General features: G+C 41.1%; 1 protein-coding gene across 12 annotated transcripts in view; it reads left to right on the top strand.

Annotated features, from left to right (window-relative positions):
* EPB41L2 (erythrocyte membrane protein band 4.1 like 2) overlaps nucleotides 1-14640 on the top strand; it is a 213463-nt gene that overhangs the window by 129734 nt on the left and 69089 nt on the right. For all 12 annotated transcript variants that reach the window (XR_006384594.1, XR_006384595.1, XM_044248921.1 and 9 more), the window contains exon 4: nucleotides 1084-1188. Coding sequence is in view for 10 of the 12 variants with exons in the window: in XM_044248921.1 (XP_044104856.1) it covers nucleotides 1084-1188 (105 nt within the window). In the remaining 2 variants the exon portion in view is untranslated. The remainder of the gene's footprint in view (nucleotides 1-1083; nucleotides 1189-14640) is intronic.

A 14640-nucleotide genomic window follows, 5' to 3' on the forward strand; every position in this document is an offset into this window, starting at 1 on the left:
CATTTTGAGAGTGTGAGGGCGTTCATCTTGAGGATGAAAATGTCTGAGGGTGGGTTCAGTTTTCGCTTGAGGTCCAATAGTTGCTTATATCGTTGCGGGGTAAGGGGAGGGCCTGTGTCTGAGACCTCACAGTTGGGCCTGCCCAGGCGTATGCATCTTAATTGGGAATGTCACTGCTTTATGTTTTGTCACCGATTAGACAATGAACTTTTCTTCTGTGGCTGTTAAAGTCTTTTATATCTCTGTGGATAGCAGTTTCTTAAAGTATTTTTTTAGAAAAGATTTTCTCTATTTATTTGAGAGGGAGAGAGTGCAAGAGAGAGATGGTGGGAGGGGGAGAAGCAGGCTCAGAGAGCCTGAGGTGGGGCTTGATCCCAGGACCCCAGGACCTGAGTTAAAGACACACACTTAACTGACTGAGCCACCCAGGGGGCCCCAACAAAACAAAACAAAATACAGCAAACTATTTAAGGCAAAAGTATGTTACATCCTTGGAGGCAACTGATCTTATTCTCCCAGTTCTGTTAGTATCTTAAAATTTTGTTCTGAAGACTGAATGTCTTATCATTATCAAGAGAAAGCCTAACTTGAATTGGAAACAATTTTATTTCTGTTCTACCAATTTCATGGAACAGAAATCAAACCTAAGTACTGATGGGATAAATGATGTTAAGATATAGTGAAGGGTAGGGTCAGATAATTTTCCTAGGGGAATGCCTTGTAGAGAGGACATAAGCCACCTTAAGGAATTGAGAGGGGCAGTTTGGACATATTTCTGTACTATTTTAAAATTAAATGAACTCCTAGCACCTTACTTTTTGAGACCTTTTTATATTTTGTGGGGTAGAAAGTAAAGCATAGAGCATTAGATCATGCTTTCATTCTAGAATTTATGCTTTGTATATATGGTGGGGAGAGGGAGGATTCTAAAGTGAAAAAGTTGTTCGTCGCTCTTTTGTATTATAAAAGATTGGGAAACATTTTATATTGCACTAAATATTATCTGATGTGAATTCCTTCATTTATAGTATTCATGGAATCTTCAGTACTTGAAAAGTAAAGATACCTTTCCTTTCCCCTCAGAAACGTGCTAAGGGACAAGTGTTATTTGACAAAGTGTGTGAACATCTCAATCTTCTGGAGAAGGACTACTTTGGACTTCTATTTCAGGAAAGCCCTGAGCAAAAAGTAAGTGAAATGATTTCACGTTTATTTGTATCTTCTTAGAAAAATGTTGTATTTTTTTCTTATGCAGTATAAAATTTTGCTTTAAAATTTATGACATTTTATATCCGTTTTAGAAATTTGGTAAATATAAAAAACCCATGCAGAGAGAATCACCTATAACTTATTGCCCTCGTGTGTATGTTTTTCCACTAATACTGTAAGCAGAGAGAATGGAATGTCTTATTCTGGGTTAATTATTAGAGACTGAAAGAACTGATTTAAAAATTTTTATGTTGGATTTTTAGCTCTTGAATTTCACCTGTATGGTAGAAATTAAGCATGCCTGAAAAGCAGGGAAGGAAGCAAATGGGAAGGAATGTCAAGAGTACTGATGTGTACTTACTGGACACTTGGGTGAGAGCGTTTGCCTTGCTGTACAGACTGTGGTGGCTGTGTGGGGTAAACGCATTCTCTGCCCTGTTGGGTTACTGAGAAGCAAAAAAGGAGGTGAGGTAGACTCAGGTAGTAGATTCGAGCAGTCGGGATCCCGTGTAACTCTGCCTGACATCAAGAGTGTTGAGATTGTTCTGCTCCAGGAATTTCCCAACAGGATCAGACTGTTGTAATGCTTGATGCTGACCATTAGCATTCCAGGGAGTGTCAGGGCCTCTCAGTTTTGTATGTAATTTTAAAGAGAGAACGATTACGGTCAACTGTTTTACCAGAACTATTAAAGAGAGAACTATTAATCCAGTCTGGCAGTTAACTAAGCTGCAGCCTTCTGTCTTAGTCAACTAGTCTGGGCATTTCTAACGTAGTACCATAGACTGAGTGTTTTATCAACAATGCTGGAAGGCTGGGAAGTCCAACATCAAGATATGCACAGGTTCAGTGTCTGGTGATGGCCCACTTTCTGGTTCATAAGGTCGTGCCTTCTGTGTCCTCACAAGTGGAAGGGATGGGGACCTCTCTGAGCCTCTTTTATAAGGGGACTACTTACTATTCCTGTTCACGAGGCCTCCACCTTCATGACCTCATCACCTCCCAAGGGCCCCACCTCCAAATATTGGCAGATTAGGTTTCAACTACAAAGGGTATGGGCGGCCTCACACATCCATTCAGTCTCTAGCACTTTCTTTCTTCCTTGTTAAGAAAGGCCTGTTTCCTCTTTTACTTGACTTTAAGTAATGGGATATAACTGGGGGAGGAGATACTGAGTGTAGGACTACACTCAGCGTAGGACTGAGTGTAGATACTGAGTGTGGGATAAAGTTTTTGTCCTGTTGCACCCTAGAGTGAAGCCCTTTTAGCTCTATTAGACTGAGGTTGTGGAGAGACTTGCTGAGATCAGGCTGAGATCGTTACTTTCTTGTATCTAACATTTTTGTCACAGTCAATAGAACAAAATAGCGAGTTGAGGAACATAGGCGGTGAAGTTTATTTGCCCACATGCTGTCATTGTTTATGTGTCCTGATAATGAAATTCAGGGAATTAAGGGTGATAATTACATATAAACCAAGTTTTCTCAATTTGTTTAGTCTTAAAGCTTTACTACTTAATTGGTGGTTTAATTCCACATTTAAACAAAAGACAATTAAATTGCATGCCTGCCTGCAGAATAGTATGCAAGTATTCTTATTAGAATTCTGTTTAGAATACTTTTCTCAGAAGTAGGAACATATTAGATATTTGACTAAATAAACTAGGTGCTCCTTTTAGACATGAAATGAAAAGGTGGTTCTTGATAATATTTCTAATCCTCTGCCCTTCTGCTGGTCCTCAAAACTATCAAAGAGGAAGTGATGGGAATTTGCCTATCATTATCCACTTTTTCCTGAGATTACATATGGGGAGAGTCATAAGAGCATTTAAACTTTGTGAAAGAGAGAAACCATCTAGCATATTGTAAAATATGAGAAAAACACATTTTGTTGGTAGAAACAGGATATGCTACATAAAGACATCTGGTATTTCTGCAACCCTAGCTTTACATGTGAAAGAGTGGTATTTAGATAGTAGGATTCACTAGTTTTTATTTTTATAACTTCCAACATACGTGTCTAGTCCGTGTCTTTGACCTGAATCTCAGACTGTTTTTAACTGCCTATTGGACACTGCACTCAGTTGTCTCAGAGCAAACTGGCATCTTCCGCTGAAACTTCATCTGTCCCCTGAAGAGTGGATATTGGTCACTTCCACTCTTTCCACTGCTTTTCAGTCAGAGAGGTCTGTATTTTCTACCCGTTAACATACCTTGCCTAGTCTTCTTAGTCCACAGTTTTGGCTTTGGTTTAGACCCCTGTCCTCTCTTGCTGTGATGATTTTGTTACCTTCTATGGGGGTGAATGGTCTGGTCCCTGGCCCCTAGGATCACACTTCACACTGTTGCTACACAGAGTTCTCAGGAGTGCATATGGGATCTTGGCACTCCCTGGTTTAGCACCATTGAATGGATCCAATCTGACCTAATCAGTATGACTGACAAAGCCCTACTTCGTTTGTTTCATTTCTCATTAACCTCCCACATACATACACTCCACACCAAAGTTCTCTCCTAACAAGAGCCCTATTGGTCTGTACCATATCTGCTTGAACATACTGTTCTTTACATTTGGAACATCCTTTATTTGAATGCCTACTTTAGATTTAAGAACACTACTCCAGGGGATTCCCCTTGACCGCTTTCCATTACCATTTCTCCTGTTCCCCACTTGAGGAGAATTGGCCACTTCTTCCATCTGCTATTTAGGCATTTAGCACAAATCTCATTTGTGTCACCCTTTCTTCCCAGTACTCTAGGAACTTCTTCCCATTACTCTAGGAACTCCACACCCTTTTATTTTTATAGCCTCAGTCTTTCTAGACATTAACAAATATTTATTAAATACTGCCTTTGTGCCATCTTATACCCTTTAGGATGACCACTAGCAAAAATATAAAATAAGAAATGTTAGCAAGGATATGAAGAAACTGGGACCCTCGTGCATTGGTAGTGGGAATGTTAAATCATGTAGTTATTGCAGAAAACAGTATAGAGGTCACTCAAAAAATTATAAATAGAACTATATGATCCAGCAATCCTGTTTCTGGGTATATGCCCAAACGAACTGAAAGCAGGATTTTGAAGAGAGATTTGCACACTCATGTTCATTGCAGCATTACTCACAATAGCCGAGAGGTGGAAGCAAGCCAGTGTCCATGAATGAATTGGATAAACAACATGTGGTAGATACAAAATGTGGTGAATGGAATATTATCAAGCCTTAAAGAAGGAGATCCTGTCACATGCTATAACATGGATGAATATACAGGACATTATGTGAAACAAGCCAGTCACAAAAAGACTGCAAGCACTATGATTCCATTTATATGAGGTATCCATAGTCAAGCTCATGGAAGCTGAAAGTAGAACGGTGTTTGCCAGGGACTAGGGCAGGGGAGAAATGGGGAGCTGTTGTTCCATGGGTATAGAGTTTCAACTGTGCAAGGTGAAGTTTCAGAATCTGTTGCACATCAATGTGAGTATAGTTAGTATTGCTGAACTATATACTAAAAATTAGTGAAGATGGTAAGCTCTAGGTTAAAAATATTCCCTGCATGCAGGGTGCCTGGGTGGCTCAGTGGGTTAAAGGCTCTGCCTTTGGCTCAGGTTGTGATCCCAGGATTCTGGGATCAAGCCCAGCATTGGGCTCTCTGCTCAGCAGGGAGCCTGCTTCCTCCTGTCTCTCTGCCTGCCTCTCTGCTACTCTCTCTCTGTCAAATAAATGAAATCTTTAAAAAATAAATAAATAAAAAAATAAATTCCCTGCATGCAAACCAGCATACTACTGCGAATCCAGCAGTAAATAGTTAAGACAAAGACTGTCTTCGCAGATGTCCCCACTATGTTGCAGCTGAGGAGACTGTGAAGAAAAAGCTATATGGTTATCAAAATTTGGTTACTGCTCTATAGGAAAGGGTATTAATGGTGAGGACAGCTAAGAGCGAATGCTGCTTGAGGAAGGAGAGACCTAAAGTGGGTGGGCTTGGGCTATTGGGGGGTGGGATGAGAGGGGGTTGAACAGCACTGCTCACCAAAAGGAGGACATGGCCTCAGTTGAAGTTGTGGTAGCAAAAGACAAGTAAAGAATTTCTTTTTAAGATTTATTTATTTATTTGAGAGAGAGAGAGACAGAGTGAGCAGAGGGAGACAAGCAGACTCCCTGCAGAGTGGGGAGCCTAACATGGGGCTTGATCCCAGGACCCTGAGATCATGGCCTGAGCCCAAACCAAGAGTCAGATGCTTCATCAACTGCCACCCAGATCGCCCTAGTCAGATAACGAATTTAAGAGAGATTGAGGAGGGAGGTAAAAGCAATCTGATGACATAACACCAGTAAGGCCTAGATTTTTGGATGAATGGAGATCTCATTTAGTGAGTTGGGGAGGGCCTAGTTAGGGGGATGGTAGGGTATATCATGAATGTCATTTCAAGACATGTTTACTTTAGGTCAGATAACAACTTTTAGAAGAACAAGTAAATTTTATATATATTTTAAAGAATGAGTGCTAATATTGCCTGGGTGGCTCAGTCAAGTAAGCATCGACTCTTAATTTTGACTCAGGTCATGGTCTCAGGGTTGTGACATTGAGCCCTACATCAGACTCTGTGCTGGGTGTGGAGCCTGCTTAAGATTCTTTCTGTGTCTCCCCCCCCCTCCTTTTTTTTAAAAGTGGCTTCTGGCATGGAAGAAATTCTCATGGTGGAACTCCAGAGTTCAGTGTGGTGGTTTTATTTCTGGACGGGAATATCCTATTTATATTGAGGCTCCAAGTTAGGCATACTTATTTTTTAGAATTAGAAAGTGACATAAAAAAATATTCTGAATGGGGGTCAGGGTTGCTCATTTAGTTAAACATCTGACTCCTGTCTTAGCTCAGGTCTTGATCTCAGGGTTGTGAATTTGTGAGATCCATGTCTGAACAAAAGAAACATGACTATTAATAGCCAATCGTTTTGGGATTCTCACAATGCTGCAAGCAGGGTTCTATGACTTCACACATGTTGTCTCCTACAACCCTAAAAAGTTGATATTGTTAAGCACACTTTGAGCTGAGGCGTAGAACAGTTAAATAATTCACCCAAGGCCACTGAGGCAGTAAAAATTGAAGGTAAGATTCAAAACCAGGTAAACTAAGAAGGAAAAAAAAAAGAAAACAGAACTGTTCTTAATTTTGTCAGTTAAGGCATAAAAATGGGTACACTATTTTATAGCTATCCTGACTAGAAAAATGGAAGAATGTTGTCTTGCCTTAGAGGGATTTTTCATCTTATGAAATCCTAAAAACATCCTGCAAGACTTCATATATGGGTTGATGAAAAGTATTACATGTTGTGTTCCCAATATGAGTTTTTCCAGTTGATGTTTCTGTAATAGTATCAATAAATCTAAGGGACGTCTTGACTTACCAGTACTGATTGTGAGATTCCATGCCAATGCTTCTCTAAAGCAACATCCCCTTTTCCCCCCCTTTTAGACTTATTTATTTTTTGCAGAGAGGGAGAGCGAGAGAGAGCGCCCAAGAGCTTGTGCAGGAGGGGCAGAGGGAGAGGGAATCCCAAGCAGACTCCGAGCTCAGTGCGGAGCCTGATATGGGGCTCCATCTCATGACCCTGAGATCATGACCTGAGCTAAAACCAAGAGTCAAAAGCTTAATGGACTCTACCACTGAGGCGCCCCAAGGAACTTTTTCCTTCTTGTCAGAATTCAGAATTCTTGTCAGAATTCTTGACGAATTTCCAACTAGGAATCCTATTTTTCTGCTATCCAGTCTTTCTCCCTGTTAACTCCACACAGGCACCCATACATGTACCCACCCACCCCACCACTTAGGCTCAATGGCTATGCCATGATTCCATTCTTCCCAGTTTAAAAATAGTGGTATTGCTATTTATATATGGGATACTGAAGGACGTTATGTTATGGGCTGTGTTAAGTAGGTGGGATATAACCTTATCCCTCACACATTTGGAGACAGAAAATAGATAAACGTTTTGGTCAGTTTCTTAGTCCATTTGGGTTGCTATAACAAAATATCAGACTGGGTGGCTTATCAAAAAAAATCTTTCACATTTCTGAAGGCTAGGAAGTTCAAGATCAGGGTGCCAGCATATTTGGTATCTGGTGAAGATCTACTTCCGGATTTACAGACCGTGTCTTCTTGCTGTGTCCTCACATGGTTGAAAGGATAAAGGAGTTCTTTGGAGTGGCTTTTGTAAGGGGTGCTAATCCCGATCATGAGGGTTCCACTCTCATGATCCAGTTACCCCCAAAGTCCCCACCTCTTAACACCATCACATTGGACATTAGGATTTCAGCATAGAAATTTTAGGGGGACACAAACCTGACCATGACAGTCAGGCTAATATTATCTGAGTACATAGGTTTCTAGTAATCTCAGTTCAATGACACAATTTAATATTTCCTGTCCTAAATATCAGCTGGACATTTGTTAATGACTAGCTAGGGGACACTTGCAAGACAAGGGTCTGAAAATTTTATATTATTGTATATTGGCAAATCTACAAATTTTAGAAGTGATATTAGCAGGTTAGAAATAACATTCTGTCCTAGAAATTGAGAATTTTGACCAATATACTGGACGGGGGCAGAAAAGGGACATTCTGCCCGGAAGAAAAGGAGTAGCTCCAGTGTGAACAAGGACAGTGTGCATGAGAAATTTCTGGCTGTTTGACGGGGCTGCAGGGTGCCTTGCCCCTGAGTCTCTGTACAGGAGGGACCTGGAGCAACTGGCAAGTTGGAAGGAGGAGCTGGGTACTTGTCTTGAAGCTGTGTTTCCTCAGCAAGCACAGTGTTTATTTTTTTAAAAATTTTTTTAAAGATTTTATTTATTTATTTGACAGAAAGTAGGAGAGCACAAGCAGGGGGACTATCAGAATGAGAGGGAGAAGCAGGCTCTCTGAGCCTGATGTAGGACTTGATCCCAAGACCCTGGGATCATGACCTGAGCCAAAGGCGGTTGCTTAACCAACTGAGCCACCCAGGCGCTCCAAGCACAGAATCTAACTTACATCATGGGTAAATTTCGGGTGCCTTGTGGGGAATCTGATGATCCTGGGAAAGCTAGGCAAAGAACATTTTTTGGGAAGGTCTTGTATCTTGTGCTAAGGACTTTTATCCTGATAGGAAGGGTTTTTAGAAAGTGACATAGTTTGCATTTCAGAAAGAGTAACCTGTTGATGGTTTGGAGGGAGATTATAGGGGACTGAGACCAGAGGCAGGAAGGTCAGTTGTCTAGACCAGAGGTGATGGAAACTGGGGCATGACATAAGGAGGAAAGACGAAGAGATCGAGATACTGAGTAGGAATGTCTGTAGGTGACTTTGTGGCCCACCATCTCTGTGGCATGAGGGCGATTGAGGGGTTGGCAGAATAAGTCCCACATTTGGCGCTTGGTAGCTGGGAAGCTTGTTGGAGACTTTTTTTTTTTTTACAAAGGGACTTTGGAGGAGGAGCAGCAGTTTGGGGTCGTGGGTAGAGATAAAATCTCATTTTCATTTTGCTAAGTTGGAAATACTGGTAGGGTGTTGGCTACATGATGTTTGGGGATCAGGAAGTGGGTAGGTGAGGGCTGAGGAATGTTAACAGTATACTGACTATGAGAGTGGGGTGGGACACCTGCCTGGCCCAGTTGGTTAAGCACCTGTCTTAGTCATGATCCGGGGATCCTGGGATCGAGCCCCATATCAGGCTCCCTGCTCAGCAGGGGGTCTGCTTCTCCCTCTCTCTGGTCCCTTCTCACTCCTCCCCAGCCCATTTTCATGCTCACTCTCTCGCTCTCAAATAAGTAAGTAAACTCTTAGGAAAAAAAAATAATAATCTGACATATTTAACAAAATTTGGTTATGAGGAGAGGTCAGGTGGGAGAATGAGACAAGAGAATAGAGGCCGGCACTGTCCAGTAGACCTTGATGATGCTGAGATGTTCTAGACCTGCTCTGTCTATCTAGTACGGCAGCCACGAACCACAGATGGCTATTGATACCTTGAAATATGGCTGGTGTGCCTGAGGAAGTGAAGTGAAATTTTATTCAATAGTACAAGTTTAAATTTAAGTAGTCTCTTATGACTGCTGGCTATTATATAGGACAGTACAGCACATTTACTAAGGATTTGGGGGGTTCACAGATTTGCTTGGATGGAAAGAACTTCGGCTTTGGCTGTGGGGATGCCTGAGGAAAGGGTAAGGTTGGGGAAAGAGGAAAGGGATGATGATGTAGGACTCTGAAGTCAAGAAGAGGGTAAGTCTTGAGTAAAATGAGCAGCTTCATCCCCTGAGTCTGCAAGCAGTAAGCCCAGGAGTGGTGCAGCCAGAAGTAAGTCTGTGTCAAGTGAAGTGTGGGCTCAGAGCTCTGAACCCTCTGCTAAGAGTGACGAGGGGGTAGCACTGGGGACCCAGAGAGGCAGGCCACTAAGAACAAGTATGTGGATTGCTGTTGACAGTGCAGCCGAGATTGGAGCTCATACAGCTGTGATGGCAGCAGAATATATTGGTGTGTGCCCTCTGCACCCTGGGAGTAGTAATGGAGAAGTGGAGTATCTTGGGGGTTCCCCATTGGCAGTGGTTATGGTAAGATCAATGGATGAGCTAGAAAATGGGAGCTGCCGCTGGAATGGTAATCTAGCTGATTATTCACGGGGACCCGGGAGGGAACATAGCTGAAGCTGAAATGGGATAACGATTTGGGAGAAAAGAAGCTAAGAGCAGCTGCAGTGAAAATAAATGGGTAGAAAATTAGGAGAGGAAGGGGTTGTACCTGAGAGGAGGATGATGAAGTCTAACGAGGTGAACTCTGTGTGATGACAGGATCTCACGTTCTGCATGAGAGGGGATGGCTGGAGTTCAGGAGAAACTCAGGTCTTTGAGGCAGAATATTAGGATAAACTTAAATTTGGAGAGGGGTTCTATATAGGATCCTCACTGATGAAAAGTGCAAATGTTTGAAAAGGAACTCCTATTTCCTTATTTTACCTTGTAGTTTCTCTTGTGACATGGGAGATGAAAATGCCTATACAGTTAGGCACAGGCTTTGTTATCTAGGCTTTAATCATACGACATGGAGGGAATAAACGGGGTGGGGGGGGTCCTTTCTGAGATGCAGACTTGTCAGAACATGAATGCTCACATGTAATTGACAGTATATTTTTTATGTATAATCTGATGTGCTTTCATAACTTTTGCATAATTTTTTATTCCTTGTCACTGATGTAAACAAAATTCAGTCCTCAAGATGTCTAGGCAAAAAACCTCTTATTTTTCTAAAATAGATTTGAATGGTGTCTTAATTTTTCCACAGAATATCATTTCCATTGTATCAACTTAGCTTAATCAGTCCTGTTGAGTTTGAAACCCATGCAGTTTCAACAATAGGATACTGTACGGTACAGGAACTTAAGCTGCTTGCTTCATGCTGGATGTTATCCGTACTTATAGACGTTTCAGTCACTTATTTCAACATAAATTGAAGGTGAGGTAAACCCATAGTTATTTGTATGAAAATTTTCCACGGAGAGAAAATCTAAACTTCTCTTCACTTTTAGTGTAGTACTGTGTCTCCTCGTTGAGATCTTGGGTTGGAAGCCTTTCAGTTCACTCTTAAGTATGAAAATCTATCATTATTACTGTTAGAACTTTTTAATGTCTCTTGAGAAGTTTTATGTAAACTTTACTATGGAAAATGCCATTAAAAATATGTGGAATCAAGCAACATGTTGCTCATTTTATATATGGAAATTCGAGTCCATATAGTTCTTGTATTCATGTCTAACTGGAACCATCATTAAGGGTTTTGGACTCTCTTTAAAGGGAAAAATATTGTCTTGAATTTTTGATGTTAATAGAGTTTGGCACCTGGCCCAGGGATTATGTTATTTTGCTTCAAGCCATATCGAAAGAGGAGTTTGTTACAAGTGTAGTTGTTATCCACAGCTAACTTTATGAAAGTTGATTGAAGTGTTTGTCTGATAGCGTGACCATTTCCCTCTAGAAACTCAAGCTAAGAACACAAATATTAAACTTTGTCATATATAAACTATTCTTTAATAAAATTCTATATTCAGTCCAGTGGCAACTTCTAATCCAAAGGCAGAAGTTTGAATCACGTTCTCCCAGATGCATAGTGAACATTTTTTTTTTTAAAGATTTTATTTATTTGACAGAGAGAGATCACAAGTAGGCAGAGAGGCAGGCAGAGACAGAGAGAGGGAGGAGGAGGCAGGCTCCCTGCCTAGCAGAGAGTCCGATGCGGGGCTCGATCCCAGGACCCTGGGATCATGACCTGAGCTGAAGGTAGAGGCTTTAACCCACTGAGCCACCCATGCAGCCCCATGGTGAACATTTTGCTGTAACACAGAAAGCTATAACTTTTCAGCTAATACCAGTATTAGGGCAGTGTTCTGTTAGACCTCATTTAGGCAAAGGTATAATAAAGGGGATCTGCTTCAGCGCTATAAATTCTTAAGGGAAATTGCAGATTTTAGGCAAACTTACACTTTTAACATAATGTAGGGCTGGGTGAATTCAATGTCTCAGACTTGGCCAGACTGAGAAGCACCACAAGTGAGTGAGAAAGGCACAGTTAAGCATTTTGAAAAAACTTCTCACTCTGGGGTCTTAGCATCCAGCCTGAAAGGGAATCAGGTGAGATGGACATTTCTGGCAGTGTGTTGGGAGAGGGGGAGGAATTTGGAGGTAGGTGTTGTGACGGTGTCCTGGTTCCACATCTAGGTCTGCTTTGTTCAGTGGCCTGCCGCCCAGGCAGCAGCCCATCCGGACCATGAATGGGCTGCCGCTGGTCGATGGGCTTGGCCTCTCCTCTTTGTCCGGTGGAAGTGGTTAGCACCTTGGCAGAAGAAAGACTATGGAGCTTGACATTATTGGATACAGCTGTTTAGTGTGATGTGATGGAGTTCAGCGACACACTTGTATGTGGGAACGTGGAAGGTCGTGATCTGCTAGGGCTTTCTGCGGGAGGTTGTCAGCAATAGAATATTTAGCCAGTGAAGGCTGGGCGTCTAGCTGTCAAGCTAGTTAAAGGACTCGAAAATGTCTCTCTACCTTCAACTTTTGGGAAAATACATTAAAAGCCATCTACGGCCATACTGCTCAAAGGATGGTCCAGGAGACCCCAGCATAGGCACTACCTAGAATTTGTTAGAAAGGAAAATTCCAGGTCCTCACGGTGAACATAGGAGTCATAATCTATGTTTTGACCAAGTCTTCAGGGGACTCAGGTAAACATTTAAGGCTTCAGAAGCACCATGTAGGGGGACCAAATATTCTTTTGAGGTGACACAATTGTAGAAGTTTGGAGTGTTACAAAAGCCAAGGGAGTAGGGGGCCCTGATAAGCCCAAGTGACTCATGGTTCCAGATAATGTGTCAATAGCCATGGACACTTAGGTAAGAGTGAGGCCATACCCGTTCTGTGTGGATGTTTAGACCAAATTGTCTCTCAGGTTTTTCCTAACACCAGCGTCTTATGAATCTGTATGTAAAAATTCATAATCAAGGGTTTATCATTTTGTAGATGTTTTTGATGTTAGAGGATAATTGAAAATCACCTTTATTTAACCCTTTTTTCTGGTAATGGATATTAGAAATGTCGTAGAGGAGACTGCTAACCACGACTGTTTTACCTTCAAATTTGTAGTGATCAGGAATAGGGGAGCAGAGCCTCTCTAACTGACAGAAGCACTTTAATCCCAAAAGAAATATGTGTATAGATACTTGTGTGGTCCTTAGATTTCTGCAAACTTGTAAGGCAGGTTTTTGTTTGGTTTTTAACTTTTTTTGTGTGTCATTTATTCCTTTGGCAGTTTAGTGAGTTCTATGGGGTGCTTCTCAGAACAGTGTTTTAACTATATAAAGGAAGCCAATAAATTACATTCCCCATATACTCATTAAATTTGGGATAGTCACCAGCATCTAATCCCTACAGTCATTTCGAAATATCTATTAGCTTAAGAGAGATTTCAAGATCTGCAGCAACTGTAGTGGGGCAGCTAAGAGTACTGCTGAGATTAACCAGGTTTTTCTCCTGTATTCATAATAATTGATGGTAAAATGCTAAATTTCTTAGAGGTTAGTGAAAGTAAGGATGTATCATTTTGTTCCCCCAACTGATTCATAGTCTTCCAGTTTCATGTTCTAAGATGATTCAATAACTCTGGATTCTAGGACCCCATTTTAATTTCGGTTTACTTCTGTTGGAAGCCTATGATAGGATTCCTTGTAGTTTTTATTTATTCCTTGGTCTACCTGATGTTCATTCGGAAAATAAATATGGGTTGAGTTCATACGTTGGGTACAGAGTGGTGGTAAAAAGGGGGAAGGTGAGGAGAAGGATACCAAATGGAGTGAATTACTGTCCCTGCCCTTAAGTGTAGCTGCCAAAATACTTTTATTTCTAAGAAGTCAAGATAAATTTTATTGAAATCTGGTGTGGATTTTAAAACTTAGAAAGTTTTGCCTTGTTGCTTGTACCTTAAGGTTTGGGAAACACTGAGAAAAATCCCCCCCATCTGGCCCGATTATGAATTGCCTGAAACTGTCACTTAAAATAGAGTTTCTCAGGCCCTTTCCCTGGAGAATGTTTCAGGTGGGCCATGGGGAAAACTGTCTTTTTAACAAATTTTCCAGGTGGATTCTTACCAGACAAAACTTAGTAGAGCTTAGCTAGATAATACTTAAACAGGTGCATAGAAACATATGGACTAGTGATACTGGTAATTATTTTCGTGAGAAGGGATTGTACTGTTTATTGTGTTGCCTTTGTTTCCAGGAAGGTTCTTCCCTATAGTCCGACAGCTTAAAGGGCTGACATTTCCAGACAGTTTTCTATAAAGAAAAAGGGTCTGATTTTTATTTCATCTGGACCATGAAGATAGTGTGTCTGACTTACTATTTTTTGTGGGTAAAAATATTCATATAAATATTAATTTCTTTAATATAGAACTTCTTTAGCATATCAGCTTTGGAAATACAAAGTTGTGTGAAGAAAAGATATATATCCACAGGTGATAGGCCAGTTTATCATTGCAAATAGCCCATCTGTTAAAGGCACTGGGTAAAGTACTTTGCATTTGTACTTACTTTTCAGTAGGCATTTGAAGGAATGGTTGAAAAGAACTAGCCTGTGAGGTACATATTGTGATCGTCACCTAGAATTGAGCAAACTGAGGCTTAAGGAAGCCAAAGAATGAGCCCAAGGTCACAGAGTTGGTGAAAGCCAGAATTGGACTCCATGTAGCTCTCATTCCAAAGTCTATAAATGTAGTGGCCAAATTTTCAAAAGAAATGGAATTTTGCACCATAACCTCTCTCATGTGTATGTATGTGTGTGTGTGTTTCCATGCGTGTGTCCCTATATGCACACGCATATACCCGCATGCATTTATGTCCTTCTCGGAT

Source organism: Neovison vison, chromosome 1 (assembly GCF_020171115.1).
Source record: "Neovison vison isolate M4711 chromosome 1, ASM_NN_V1, whole genome shotgun sequence".
Lineage (NCBI taxonomy): Eukaryota > Metazoa > Chordata > Mammalia > Carnivora > Mustelidae > Neogale > Neogale vison.